This window comes from Corvus cornix, chromosome 3 (assembly GCF_000738735.6).
Source record: "Corvus cornix cornix isolate S_Up_H32 chromosome 3, ASM73873v5, whole genome shotgun sequence".
Classification (NCBI taxonomy): Eukaryota; Metazoa; Chordata; class Aves; order Passeriformes; family Corvidae; genus Corvus; species Corvus cornix.
Window position 1 is genome coordinate 61,981,341 of NC_047056.1, and position 14,446 is coordinate 61,995,786.

Sequence of the window (14,446 nt, forward strand, 5' to 3'; positions counted from 1 at the left end):
TAGGTTGAAACCAGAGACGAAAATCACAAGGATTCTAAAGATACAGGACACATGCCCTACTTTCGTGTCTGGAGATGACATCTGCATCTGATGTGCTGCTGACTGTCAGCACTTCATCACGCAGATCCTCAGAAGCCATAGAAAAGAGCAACTCATTTTATACATGCTACTGATCCCAAGCATGACCCAACAAGTCACATCAGAGATATTACAACAGACTGAGAAGATATTAGGAAATGTCAGTATGGAAAGCTGGGAGCAAGGGTGTTACACAATCAAAAAGATCTGACTTAATTCAAATGCAGATGAAGAGAGCTGTGTTTTTCAGAGCATTTATGTTAACTTTCAACAGTGTTTTTCAAGCACAATATGGGAACTTGGTGAAGAAGAGAAATTAAAAGCCTGCCTTGAGGATATCAGGCTTGAGTTATGCAGACACCCAACTCCCTCATGCCTCTGCTTGGAGACCAAAAAATTTGCAACATGATTTCAAATGCGCTATATTGCGCTCCTTATGTACTTGGCTTATAAATACTCCTGTCTTAAAGAAGAATATCTGAAGCTAAAATGAGAATATTCTGCCTGTTCCCTGAGGGCAGAGATCCCAAGAGAGCTATAGTGAGTCACTGGGAAGGGGAGAGAGCTGATACACCTGGGTGCTGCAGAGGACTGCTCCACAGGCACTCAGGATACAAGTCCTGGAAACCGGGGTGGTGAAAGAGACAAAGGACCCAATCTGCCTGGTTGATAGCCCTCCCAGGAAACATGGAAGAGAAGGACTTGTGAGAGTCCCACTCTTTATCCCAGCACAGGATACACCATCAAGACCGCCTCTGAAGAGCTGCACATGCCCTGTGGGTACTCCAGACTAACCTCACAGGGCACCCGTGCTCAGCAAGCACAAGACCGAGCAGGCAGCTGGCACAACCTGGGAAAGCCAGACTGCCCCAGGCATGATGAGCTAGTGGATCCTGGAAGTGACGAACTTGCTAACCACAAAGACATATTTCCTTTCATTATCCCTGGAAGCAATAAGACAACTCTTTTTATTAATTCTCCTGACATGCTTCCTTTCCACCTCCTGCACACGCACACCTGTCACAGTCTCACCATGTGCTATGGGACCAATCGCTCCACAGCTTTCCTCTCTTCCTCTGGGACCCCTTTTCAGAGATGTTAAGTGCATCTGAATTTATATAATTATTATAATTATATAATAAATATAATTAAGAACATAAGTGCTCACTCCTTCTGAAAATTCAGGCCTTGGAAAAATAGACAGCCCTAGGAAACACACCTGGGTCTTTCAGCAGTGAGATCAGTTTTAGCTAGCCAAACACCGGCCCTGTCATTCCCTAGTCTGACCTTTGCAGAATAGACCACAAGATGTCACTACCTTAAATCTTACTTTGAGTAATTGCTGTAGTGGAATGTAACTTTGTAAAACAGCAAATCCTCGTAGTTTTTCCCCTGTGACAATACCACCACTTTTAATTTTCTGCCTCAGTAATTTATGCTACTGTTAAAAGGGTATCCTTGATTCCTAATCTCTGCTTGTTTCTCTCCATGTTCTGGTCTACTGAGCCTGCCAAAACTCTTCGCTGTGATATTTCAATTACACAATTAATTTAGGATTAGGTTCTTTTGGGTTTTTTCCCCCTCAAGGAGAAATATAACCAAAGTAGTCTTTCACATCTCCCTCTAGTCTTCAACATTTTCCTTCTTCCCTGAGCTGTGCTAAACAGAACTCACAGTAAACCAAGTCAGAGAACCTGAATTAACAGCAAAAACATCCCCTGTTCCAGAATACTGGGTCCTGGAGGTTCAGAGAAGGCTAACAAGGGCAAGCAAAGCCATGCAACAGCTTACATGTAAGGAATGCCAAAGTTCTTAAACCTGGAAAGGAAATGATGGAAGAGTGATATTATATCGAGAGGAAAGAACAAAGAAAAACCCAACCAACCAGCCAGAAAACAACAAAGAAATGCACAAGAAAATTCATAGGAGTCTTGGAGATGGTGAGTAGGGATTCACTGTTCACTTTCTTATACAAGAACCAGTGGCCACCCAACAAAGCCAGCAGGAGGAAGACTGCCCTTCATGCAAGCGGTAGCAAACCTGTGCACTCTTCACCAAAAGAGTGATCATGAATTCATCAATAAACTCTCAGGACTCTATGTAAAAAACAGATCTGCCAATTAAAAAAAAATAAATTGTATCAATTAAGCTACTGTTTACTTCCATTTCTAATTGTTTGAGTGGAGAAAGTCACACCACAGTATATAAATAGATCGATTCTCCTTCTGTGACCATTCATCTTCCTTGCTGTCAAAAGCACACCAGAAAATTACTGAAAATTCAACTGCTAGTATCACATACTGAGCTAAAATTACTTTTAATTTCTCTCTGTTCTTAGCACAGCTAAGAAATGTCTTAATTTTTATGTTCCTGGACAGTTTTCATATTCTGTCCTTTACTTTCCCATTCAATTTCCTTGCTTCCTACTTGAAACATACATTAGATTACTATCAGCAAGTGAGTTTACAGTTTGGTTTTATATATCCATATAGCTTCATTTCCTTCTAACAGCAGACTTAAAAACAGCTCAGTCTTCAGTCTCCAGATTAAGTTGCCTGTGTGCCAGTGGGATTAGCTCAGTTGCTTAGAGCATGGTGCTAATAATGTCAAGGTTGTGTCGATGGGCAGTACCTACCTATTACATACAAAACACCAAGTTTCAACTATTTGCATATTTTACTTAGTTTTACAACAAGCAAAAGCTTATCCACCAAGATGAGAATTTGAAGAGGACGCCACACATGGGGAGCTTGCCCAGTGTTAAGACATTTCCATGCGAATTTTCAGAACTTAAATGCTAACAACGTTATTACTGGTACTTACTGCTCAGATCGATTTCTCCTGCCTGTGGACAAGGCATCCTTTCTCTGTGCAACTGTTTCTAGCAAACATCTGTTAACATCACAGCTTGAATATAACCTGGTGGCCTAAACACTGATCCACTGGGATTCCTGATCATTTATTCTCATTCCAAAACAAGTCACCTGTAAACAGCTGCCTTTCAGTCATTAGTCCACTTCATTCTTTCCACATGGTTTCCATAACAATGTTAATAAACCAGCTTCCTGAAACTTCCCAACCAGCCACTGCCCAGTCAGTACCTTCAGTTTACACTCATATGCAAGTTATTCCAATCCTCTTGTTATTCTACACAGGCAATTATAACCAAATTGACTTCTTCCTATGCTGCTTCAATTGTGAGACCTTCATTCTGAAAGAAACATATTATTTCCCTTTTCACCCCTCCTTATATCTACACTCATTTTCGGCCTGAAACACAAACCCTAAGGCAAGGTCTCAGAACGTGAGAAAATTTAGATCCTGTTTTTACTGTTGTATTAAGCAACTTAACACTGAGTAGCCCACTTTATAAATCACTTTGATTACTTAGAAAAGAAAGTACTTTACTACACAAATAGGGCTGACCAAGCTGATTATAGTTAGCTAGCTACAAGCAAAAATTTATATGGATTTTCTTTTTTTTTTTCTTTTTTTTTTTATTTCTTTCTGCTTTTTTTATGAGTAGCACCTTAATTAGGTCCTCAACTGCATCTTACTGTTCTGTAGCAGGCAATAAATACAAAAGACAAGACCAGGACTCATAAGCAGAAGTTTCAATTTTTAACTCAATATATACTGAGAAGTCCAGATTTTTAGTAATCATTAGTAAATGACCTAACTATTATGTGATGTGTGATCAGTAAATGTTCCACCATTTCATTACACGTAAATTCTTTGTAAATTTTCACACTGCAGTTGCATTGCAAGCAACTTTCAACTCTGAAACAAAGTACTTCTGGTATCACGGGAGCTGCCTCTGCTGTTTCTGTGCCAGTCAGGGCAAATCTCACCACATAATGAGTAATGCAAATTGCTATGCCCTCTCTAAAATTTGTTCTTGGCCATTTACCCAGAACATTCAGAAGCTTGGTAACTACACACATGCTGCACTCCCTGCTCAAGGGATGGCAGGGAGGACAAGACAAAAAAAGGCATCTGCTTTCTGCCTCTAGGGAGATACTCTGGCACCTCCTGCTCGACACGTGATATACTATCTCATTAAATGGGCACATACCACTTTCCCTCTCATGGTGTTTAGGACTCCTGCTTGTTTTGAAATAAATCAGAGCTACAATAAGAGGAGGTTTTGTTACTCTCACCTCCCACTCCTGCAGAAATTGAACGTCACGCAGTGAATGAGAAAGGATGGCTTTATGTTTACAGAGCACAATGGTAATCTAGTCAGCTGGATTTTATTTTGTTGACAAAAGTAACTCTGTGATACAGGACAAGTCACCTAAGCCGAACTTTTCTTTATGACGTATTTTTTAATGGAGACCAATTCCTCACATATATTGCCTGCTTATATTTTCAAGCAAAATCAGTGGACTCTAGGAATATTATGCACATCTGATAGAAAGACACAACATATCATGCTGGAATAAATACATGGATGCAATTCAGTGTTATGTTTGACCACTGTTACACTGCTTGTTTTCAGAAACTCACACTTTTCCCTGTTTCAGTGTGCTCAGTGGCACAACACAAATGTTTTCATCCAGTTTAGCAACTCCTGACAGGAATCGTGGTTTCCTAATCTCACAAGAGTCAAATCAACATCTTCCAACAAAAACAGGCTTCCCAGAGAAAGCATGCCAGAACCAAGCAGCCAAGCAGCAAAATTAGGTCAGCTGGGGGTTATCCCAAGAAGAAGGGGAGAGCATCCTGGGCACAGAGTATAGCAGCCAGAGCACCTGCACAACCACTGTACTGTGCTAGACAGACCTATCCCCACAAGTCTGAAAGCTGTTTACTGCAGCAACAACAGCAGAAAAGGTAAGACAAAGTTAAAAAGCAAATTACTACATATGACAAAAATAAGGAGAAAGCAGTGTTATTTCCATTGGTCTTCAGGAACAAACAACAAGCAGTATTAGCATCTCAGTTGTTTCAAGACAAGACAACAAAGGCTGTATCTGCAAGGCAATGTCTTACAGGGTGGGATTTGGAGACTGAATGGTGCAAATTATTACAGAACTATAGAGCCACAGAAGAACAATGCAAGCGCTAAGTGGAAAGGAAAACATGAGGCTACACTGGAGAAACCTTCTGGCAATAGGACCTGGTCATTTAGCAGTGCCTCAAGAAAAACGACCAATCCTGTATACCTTCAGGTTACTTGTAAGGGTGCCACCACAGAGCAAGCCGATATGCAATATTGAACAGTCTTGGCTGGGAGAGGGATGCTGGAGGATCCCTTTCCAGAGGACGCCCGAGTCGCACCACGTCCTCCTCGGCTCGGCGGGGCCACCCGCCGGCTGCCGGCATTAACATAACGCCGCACCGGGTGCGGGAGAGGAGCTCCTCCCTCCACCGCGGCGCTCCCACCTTCCTCAAATAATCCAAGTCTTTTAACCAACCACTCGCTTTTATACAAAGCGTGGCAGGGATGACCACCTCCAGTTCTGAACAGCCTTCAGAAGCTGTGTTAGTCCTTCCACCGGAGAAGAGGAATTTACTGAGTCAACAAAATCCTCCTGACAGCATTGGTGCCTGCAGGAATCTATTAAAGAACACAGCATTCAAAGTGGGAGTCAGGATGTCACTGTATTTACAAACTCATAAAGGCAAACACATTCAGAAGCCTCTAATGAAGGGACGTGGTGTGCAAGGAACAAATTATAATGAGATGTTACGTTCCTTCCCCCATCTCTTAAAACAATAAATAAAGAAGATTTATTGTCCTATAAAATATGAAAGGGAGATTATTCAGAGGATAGTGGTCTTCATTCTGTTAGACTGACAGACAGAACTCCTCTGGACTCAAATCATCTCATGACTCATCTAAGAACCTCCACTAAGCCACACAGTTTGGGTGTATCATGGGAATATGCAAGGCTGTTGCTCCATTTAATAATTTTTTCTTCTCATGAGGAAAATGTAAACAATTTGATAAAGTGCAGAAAGCATTCTGAAACAACAAAAAAAAAGTAATTCCTGTGTCAGATTTTCATAAAGTTAGAATCATAGAACTGTTTGAGTGGAAAGGGACCTTAAAGATCATCTAGCTCCAACCCCCCTGCCATGTTCTAAACATTAATCAAAGCTGCATATTTGGGCAGAAACAACCACCAAAACCTCCAAGCCCTTGAGAAAACATAACTAGAAAAATGGTTAGCAGAGAGTGAGTGCATGCTTTTTAGTCAGAGCACTTCAGAAACATCAATAATGGGAGAAGTCAGAGGGGGGAAAAAAAGACAGGGAAGGGGGGGGAGAGGGAAATGAGGCATATGTATTCCTAACATTAAATAATGAAGACATATGTATATGCATGGATAATCCCTCTCAGACACTTTCATATGAAAGTATATCAACAATGAAAAGATAAGGTCTTTACAGATTTGGCAGTACCTTCCCACCACTGCAGCTGACACAACTTCCAGCAGAGAATTGCTGAATGCACACCTGGCAGAACTCAGCTCAGCGAGACAGATGGGTATGTCCTCTGCCACACCATATGAAGGTAAAAGGCAAACTAGTTAAACAAGTCCAGCACTTTCAGACTGCTGTGGGTGTACAGACAGCTCTCAGAAACTACTCTGGATGTTGGCAATGGAGGCAGCTTTCAGGAGAGCTGCAGTAACAAACAGCTAAGCAAGTAACCCTGCGAGCTATAGCTGCAGTGGGTGAAGGCAGTATAAGCCATGTAAGTCCAATGCCACGCCAACTTACAATTCTACTGAAAAGACTTCATTTTGAAAGTTGCACAGGGAACATGGAGCTACTGCACTTGTTTCACAATCAACTCTTTTCTGCCTCTATTTAAACTTTCACTTCTGCAATTCGATGCTCCAGTTGGGTAAAAGCCTTTAGGAACAACTGAAAGAAGGCATTTAAACAAGAATGAGGTCTTTCCCCTCTCTCTGGATTTGCCAGTCAAGTCTGTGCTCAGCTCAACAGCAGCATTAAATTACTTTATTTCTCAACAGAAATTCTGTGTTTCTGCAGAACCAAGAAGCTTTGCACACCTAATACAATGACCAGTAACATTTCAAGTCACCCTGTAATGATGCCAGTCCACATGAAACCCAGGAACACTTATGAAACAAACCTAAGTAAAACCTGAGTTTGTACTGACTGTTGGATCACAAGTCAAAGACAACTCAAAGACATCAAAGATGTCCTTACATTTCTTTCGCCAGCACCTCCACACTCTTCAGTGACAGGGAGTGACCCCTTTGCCCTCATCTTGCCACCCCAATTGCCAACTGTTGCAGAATTTTTTAATTTAACTCCTGAAAAACTTGAGAAACAAAATTCAGCTACCTCACAAACCCCTAAATTCCTCTAGGTACAAACCAACAAGTGCTTCTAGCAGAAGCACTCTACTAGGAATGCAGCAGAGGTTTATATTTTGGTGTGCTTGGTTTTTTTATATCAGCATACTACCAAAGTAGAAAGAATTTACAGGTTTGTTCATTAACAGTTCTCCAGTCTTTCTTTTACAGATTTTACTTCCAGAACAGTGTGGTCAGAACTTCAGACAGAGAGAAGAAAGTTTGCCTTTAGTTTTCAAATTATGGATCTCATCACATTTTAAATCTACCAAAAGTTACAGCCTCATCAATATATCACTGTAAACCCTTGAGCTTGCTAGGAAACATTACTGCAGGGTTTATCTTCTTTATGGCAAGGCCTGTACTGCCTCAGAAAAGGCACTCTTTGGTTGTGGACTAGTCTGCATGACCACTCAACACATAATAACATTTTTACTGAAGATTTTTTTTTTCTCCAAAAGAGGACTCCTCCTTAGGAGTCAGCCATCCATGCACACTCTGTGTGAGCAGTAAAGTCTGCTTTGAGGATAGCTACAATCTTCTGTTCCCTTCCTCCTCTTTGGAAAAGGATTCCTTTTCTTGCAAAATTAATTGCTTGCAATTAATAAATCTAAAAAGGAATTTATAATTAAATGAGTTACTTAGACAGCTGGGGGCACGAGGGGGAAACAAGCCATCACACAAGCCCTTTGACAGCTTGTTTAAAAATATGTAGTAAATTTAATTCCTTGCACTTCAACAGACAAACATAAATATGAATTAAGACTGAGGTCTTAAACAGTATATATCAAATTATAAAATAACCCTGCCAAAAGAATTGAACCCCATAAAACATTGAAGACTAATCTTAAAAATAACTAAAATAAAATGCAATAATAAACTAACTGCTGCCTATAACAACACTGAGTTTTAGAACTGAAAAACAAGATCACAGGTATTTTTGTGAGAATGAAAGTTTTAAGTTAGAAGCAGATGATATTTTGAACTGTATAATTCTATTTGCTTTTATAGGAAGGATATCCAAAGTCAATTATCCTTTTAAGAAAGGCCTACAGAATATGAGAAAAATACATTAGCAAGCTATCAAAACAAATATATTTTAAAATACTACAGCAGTAACATAACTCACCAGTACTATAGTATCTTTTAAGTTCTGTGCGTCTGATGTCTTTCAGTTGATTGTACTTTTTCTTTTTTTTTTCCTTGTCTGGAGCAGTTTCCTTTTCCCCAGGAAATTTACAGTTGTCTTCAGAGGAACTGATTTGCTCCAAAATAACTTTACTTTCATCATCTTTCTCAGAAGGAGTTTTGGAAACAGCAGATCCAGGGGAATTGGCAGAGACAGTCTCGGTGGTTTGTTTGACTTGCCTTTTCTTTTTCAAACTGTGCATAAAGAAAAGAAACCCACATTAAGATTTAGCCAACCTCTAGAGACCAGCTAACTCACTTTCTCAATTGATCTTTTTAAAAATGAATTTAATATCAGAATTCCTTACAACCCTTTAAAAAATCACACACTTGGCATCAGTAACTTGGTAACTAAGATTATGCTACCTCATACTCTTTCTTCCATTATATCATAATCTCAAGGATACCTTCTCAAGAATAACAAAAAAGGTAATAAAGTTTTTACTATTGTTTACTGAGGAAGGAACAGGGGAAAACAAACAAACAAACCATTGAAAAGCTGGAGTTTTTTAAAAGGACTATACATCTAAATGTAGAAACACGATACTGAATTCATGTTTTCAAGATGAAGCCTGGGATAAAACAAAACCTCAGATCACAATGCACTATAACACAACAGCTAACAACAATTCCACAGTCCACTGCTTCTGCTTTAAAGAAACATCTGTTCTCATATAAACTTGTTACTTTTTTCCATTTTGTCCAAGGTTATCTCCTAGAGGCCACTCATGCTACTCCACAGCTGCTCTGGCACAACCCACATTCCCTGGTATTCCACGTGTAACCCAGGAGCTCCTTCTGCAACATGATCAATGTGGCCACAAACTGCTTGTGCCAGAACATTTTCCAGCTGCCTAGATTTCTTCTGAGAGAAATCTTAATGAGCTGCCTATAAATCTTCTAACTTATCACTATAGCAGCAAGAGTATTTTCTTTTCAGAAGACTGTGCTTAAAGCACAGTTCAAGTGAGAAAGGTGCTTCAGGAATCCTAACATAGAATTTTCTGCTAAATCACCATCTATACCACTGAGTTTGCTTAGTGAGAGCAAAGACTGACTCTATGGCTTGAGGGTCACTGTCACTAAAACAGTTCCCAGTTAATCACTGAGTCATTCCATACAAACTGAAAAACTAATCTATCTAATGGTCCTTCTCTTCAGTATATGAACTTCTAGGTTTCAAGGTGCCTAGGGGAGCGAGTAGTGTATTTATCTTGTTGATGTTAAAAACTTTGTTTTGCACACAGGAAGAATCATGCGTAGAAAATACAGACAACCAGTGAGTCACCACAAATGGGAAAAGGTTACATGATCTCACAGCAGCAGCTTACTAAAGTGAAAACTTAATACATTCACTTATTAATATGATGCAGGAATTTCAGAGATTCTTTCTTCCACCTTTTACGTTTATATGCTTTTCATGTATTTTTATAGACTACAACATAAAAATAAATACACAGAGCATTTGAAAATTTTAGAAAGACATTTCAGGCTACACACCTTTTTTTTTTTAATAAAATATTAAAACCAGTTCCAAGTTTAGAATGTCTAGACTGAAACCTCTGACAAGGGTCACTTTCTCAAACTACGTGATCAACACTTTCCAGCAAAACACTTCAAAATACTCTTACAAACTGTGTCCATCACACATGTATGTATACATATGCCTTAAATGCTTCCCAAAATCGGAAGATTCACATCCTGCAGCCAGTCCAGTGAGGATGCTGTGGTTCCCCATTCATTCAAACCCACAGATCTGTAAGACAGCTAGTAGTGGCTGCTCATGCTCTGCCCAGCAAGAGACAGTTACTGTGTATGAAACTTTACGGATTCAGTCCTGACTACATATGAAAACACCATACGAGGATTTATAAAAGATAAAAGTGACTACATTTATATAACAAATGAAGTGTTTAGACTAATGAAAATGTGCATATGCAAAGGAAGCTTATTTTTGACTAAAAAGCCACAGCCCTTATGAAAGCCTGCTGTAGCAATCACAAAACATTACAGACACTTTGCATACACGATATGTGTATTTAGCTCTGGTGTAAATCTTGGCAAAGCAGCCCTCTACGCTGAAAGGGCATATTCCTACCATGGTTATACCTGATTCCAGACTTCTAAATGAGCCACATTCCTGACTTTTGACTCTGGCAACTCAATGACCTTCCAGCGTGTGTGCATATCACAGGATACCCAAATCACCTGCTTCAGTAGATGAGAACTAGCAAGCAACCACCGGCACCCCACTCATACTGCATCAGAGACTTCTGTCTTCAGATTCACAGTCTATTTGTTTTGATCACAAACTCTGTTAAGTAAGCTTTCTGCAGTATGTATGTAGTATCTCAAAACAACAAAAAAGCCAGTAATGGAAACATAAACCCTTTTTGGCAGGGGAAAAAAAAGAATAAAGAGAAAAAGCTCTCTATAGGTCGTCCTTGTGACAACACTAACAGCTTCTGTCAGTACTTTCCTTAAAACATACTCATTTGAACTGGAGTTTCCAAAGATGCCCCTGGCAACTTTTGGAATAAAGAGCTAAAACAGAACTCGTCTATTAGTGATAGAAAAAAGGAAGGCAGAATGGAGAGTCTGAACTGACTCACTGCAATGCAACTGACTGGTTCTTGTCCTCAGTGTTTAATCTTGCTGCATTCCCACTACTACAGCCCACCAGGAGCTCATTACACAACCTGCAGCATCCCCAGCACACACAGCTGCTCCTGCTGCTGTGAATGGACAGTGCCACAGGCATCTTTCAGGTACAAGAGATCAAGAAACTGGGCTCTCCATAATTTCTATTCCATCCTCATGGCACGCATCAGATTTTCAGATGGTGCCAAGCTTACTCCTGCCCACTGCTCTGTTTCAAGGCCATGACCATCCAACTCCAAAAGTGGTAACCTTGGCACTAGGAAAAATGACTTAATGAGGACCGAGTATCCAGGACATTCCAGACAGGACAGAGTAACTGCAACTCCATCTAGGGTTATAATCTCTGCTCGGAAGATGCTGCTTCCAGAGGTTTCTAAAGCCTGGTCAAAATTACCCAAAACGCTACAATTCACCATTCCTGAAAAGCCTTGCCTGTAATACCCCAAGGAATTAAAACAAACCTTCAACAGCATTTAAAGCCAAAACAGCAGCCTCAAACCTAGTATGCTTTTTGACATTATGCACCCTTGTAGCAAAACAAAGTCCTGTATACACACGAGGCAATTCATTATTAACACACACTGGTACAGGGCAGCAGAGATCAGGCTGGGAAGAGCACAGCTGGAGGGTTTACTGCATCTTAAACTTCATCCCCCTGAGGTACCTCCTTCAGCTTCCACTCACCCTTCTCTCACACTGACCTGTATATCCCACACAAGCTGCCAGTCCTTCTCCTGTTAAGATTTCAAACCCATCACCTCCTAAAGAAGGTGGAGGCTGACAGTCTAATCTACTCTTCTCCCAGCTCTCAGGTATTTCCCAACCTTCATGACGAGAGCTGCTATGGACAATAGTCCATAAGAACACCATTTGTCAAATTATTTCTTTTTTCAACTACTTTGGAAGATTTTGAGTGGTTTTGTTCGGTTTTTAAGGGGATGTCTGTGAACAAATCCCAATATTCAGTTTTGTCCTAATAGGTATGAAAGTAAAAGGGAGCTGAACACACAAAAAAAAAACCCCAAAAAACCAAAACCAAACCAAACCAAACAACAAAAAAAACCCCAACCAACCAAAACAAAAAACAAACAAAAACCACCAAAAACAAAACAAAACAAATTTAAACCCCTCAGTTTGATCAGTGTCATGTTCTGCAATTAAATCAGCCTTTCAGGCAAAATAAGATGCATAAAGCGAATGCATAAAATGTTATTGCAGAAAACGCTTGGTTTCAGTTGACAGATATGTCGTGTTCCACTAGGAAAGCTGCTGGGGGAAGAAAGAAAAAGAAAGAAACAGGGAGGGCAGGTTAAAATACATCTTATTTGCAAAACCACTCCTGTTTATGAAGAAAGTCTTACACATCTGTAATTTCAGATAACATTTTTCAAGCTAATTGGTTCTGACAGGCAAGACATTTCTTCTGAGTTTGTACAGAGGCGTCCCTTTCCAGCCCCTCAAGTGCTCTCTGGGCAACAACCAGTAAGCCTTTTTCTACATTTGTCCAAATACAAAGTTTACCAGCAAAATCAAAACTAACTGCAATACGAAAATAATTTAATTTAATAAAGACTAATGATCTGAAATGGACACAGTCACAGAGTAGGCAGGTAAAAATGCAAGGTTAGCAGCGCTTACTTAAATTAATCTGCAACTGACTGTTTAATACCTTGGGCTCTGACTTATAGGAAAAGAGCTAGTAAAGATTCCAAGAAATGGCCTGCTTCATCTTTCAGACCCAACTCTGACTGCCTATGAAAGGCAAATAACTAGTGTTTACAGTAAAACAGCCTGAACTTCTCATTACACTTCCGAGGTAGGTGGTTAACGTAAAAAGAAAACTGCTCAGAGAAAAGAGGTGTGATGCTATCTGCCCAGCTCTCACTGGAAACTACAAGCAACCAGTAAAGCAACTCTGACACTGAGACAATAAAGACACGGAAATCTGAAAATAACTTTGTTCCTAGAAATTTCATTTTGTTTTGCTTAACATTTAGTCAGTAGAGGTATCTAACAGACAATTCAACAGGACCTCATTCAATGCATAATATCACAGTCAAAGAGCACTAGGTCCATATCATTGGATGTTCTAAAAACTCCTGATAATAAGGCATGTTTTTTATGATGCATTAGATTAATAAAACTCATACATCATGTACAATTCTTGCTTTAGAAACAAAAGCATCTAACAAAGTGGCCCTCCAAAAATATTAAAAAAGGAAGGGGGAAGGGAGAAGAAATCTTTTTATCTTTCAGCTGACAGGCTGAAGTTTTCCTTTTTGAAAATTTTCCACAATGTGCATCCTCTAGAATGTGCCTTGATATCTGGCATACAATCAGCTTAACATCCTGCTCTCCACAAACAGATCATGTTCCTCAAATACCATTTTTAAAAATCTATTTATGCATATATACAATAAGATTAACAGAACTTACAAAAAAGCCACTTTAGAACACTTCAAACATCTTAATCTGTTTTGTTCCCATTAAGATTCCAATTAATTTACTTTGTAAAAAAATAATATGCACCCCAATTATTTTCTTCAGAATTAATCATTTTAATCTTAATTTAAATCTCTGCACTGACTATAACATGTACTAGTTTCTTTCTACCCTACATGCCTTTCTCCACCCATCTGTAAGAGCTAAACAAATCAAATTCATGTCCAAAAACCCCCATACCTAGGTACAGAAATCTTACAGTAAAAATCTCCATTAGTCACCCATTGGTCTGATCTTAATCAGCCATTCTCTCCCAGCCTGCACACATCACCCCTCTCTCCCTCACCCAGCACAGTGCCAGCACGACTCAGCTCCAGGCATGGCTGTGCTCTCATCCCACCCGATGTAACCTGAAGAACGAGGAAATCTCAGACAAAATAAACCATTGCTGCTTGCAAAGCCAAAGGAAGTCAGACTGCTTGCCAGACTGTAACGTTGTACCCAGACCTCCCCAGTGCGGCTACTTTCACTTCAGCACAGAAACTAATACAAAGCCATTCACCCTCAGAAATCTTCCTAAAACTGAACAGCATCCACCCCACAAGGAAGCACACTCCATGGAACACCAGCCATTTCAGGTTGGCACATGTCCTGTTTTGGAAACAAGCAAGCCACAAGGCTGTATGTTTACTATTAAAACAGACTATTAAGGCAAATGTAAGGGAGAGAACACATCTTTT

The 14,446-nt window shown here is 39.9% G+C and overlaps 1 protein-coding gene across 4 annotated transcripts in view; it reads right to left on the minus strand.

Annotated features, from left to right (window-relative positions):
- The window catches only part of NCOA7 (nuclear receptor coactivator 7), an 87,100-nt gene that overhangs the window by 32,706 nt on the left and 39,948 nt on the right, over positions 1 to 14,446 (minus strand). For all 4 annotated transcript variants that reach the window (XM_039568539.1, XM_039568540.1, XM_039568541.1 and 1 more), the window contains one exon: positions 8,545 to 8,798. In XM_039568539.1, coding sequence (XP_039424473.1) covers positions 8,545 to 8,798 — 254 coding nt within the window. The remainder of the gene's footprint in view (positions 1 to 8,544; positions 8,799 to 14,446) is intronic.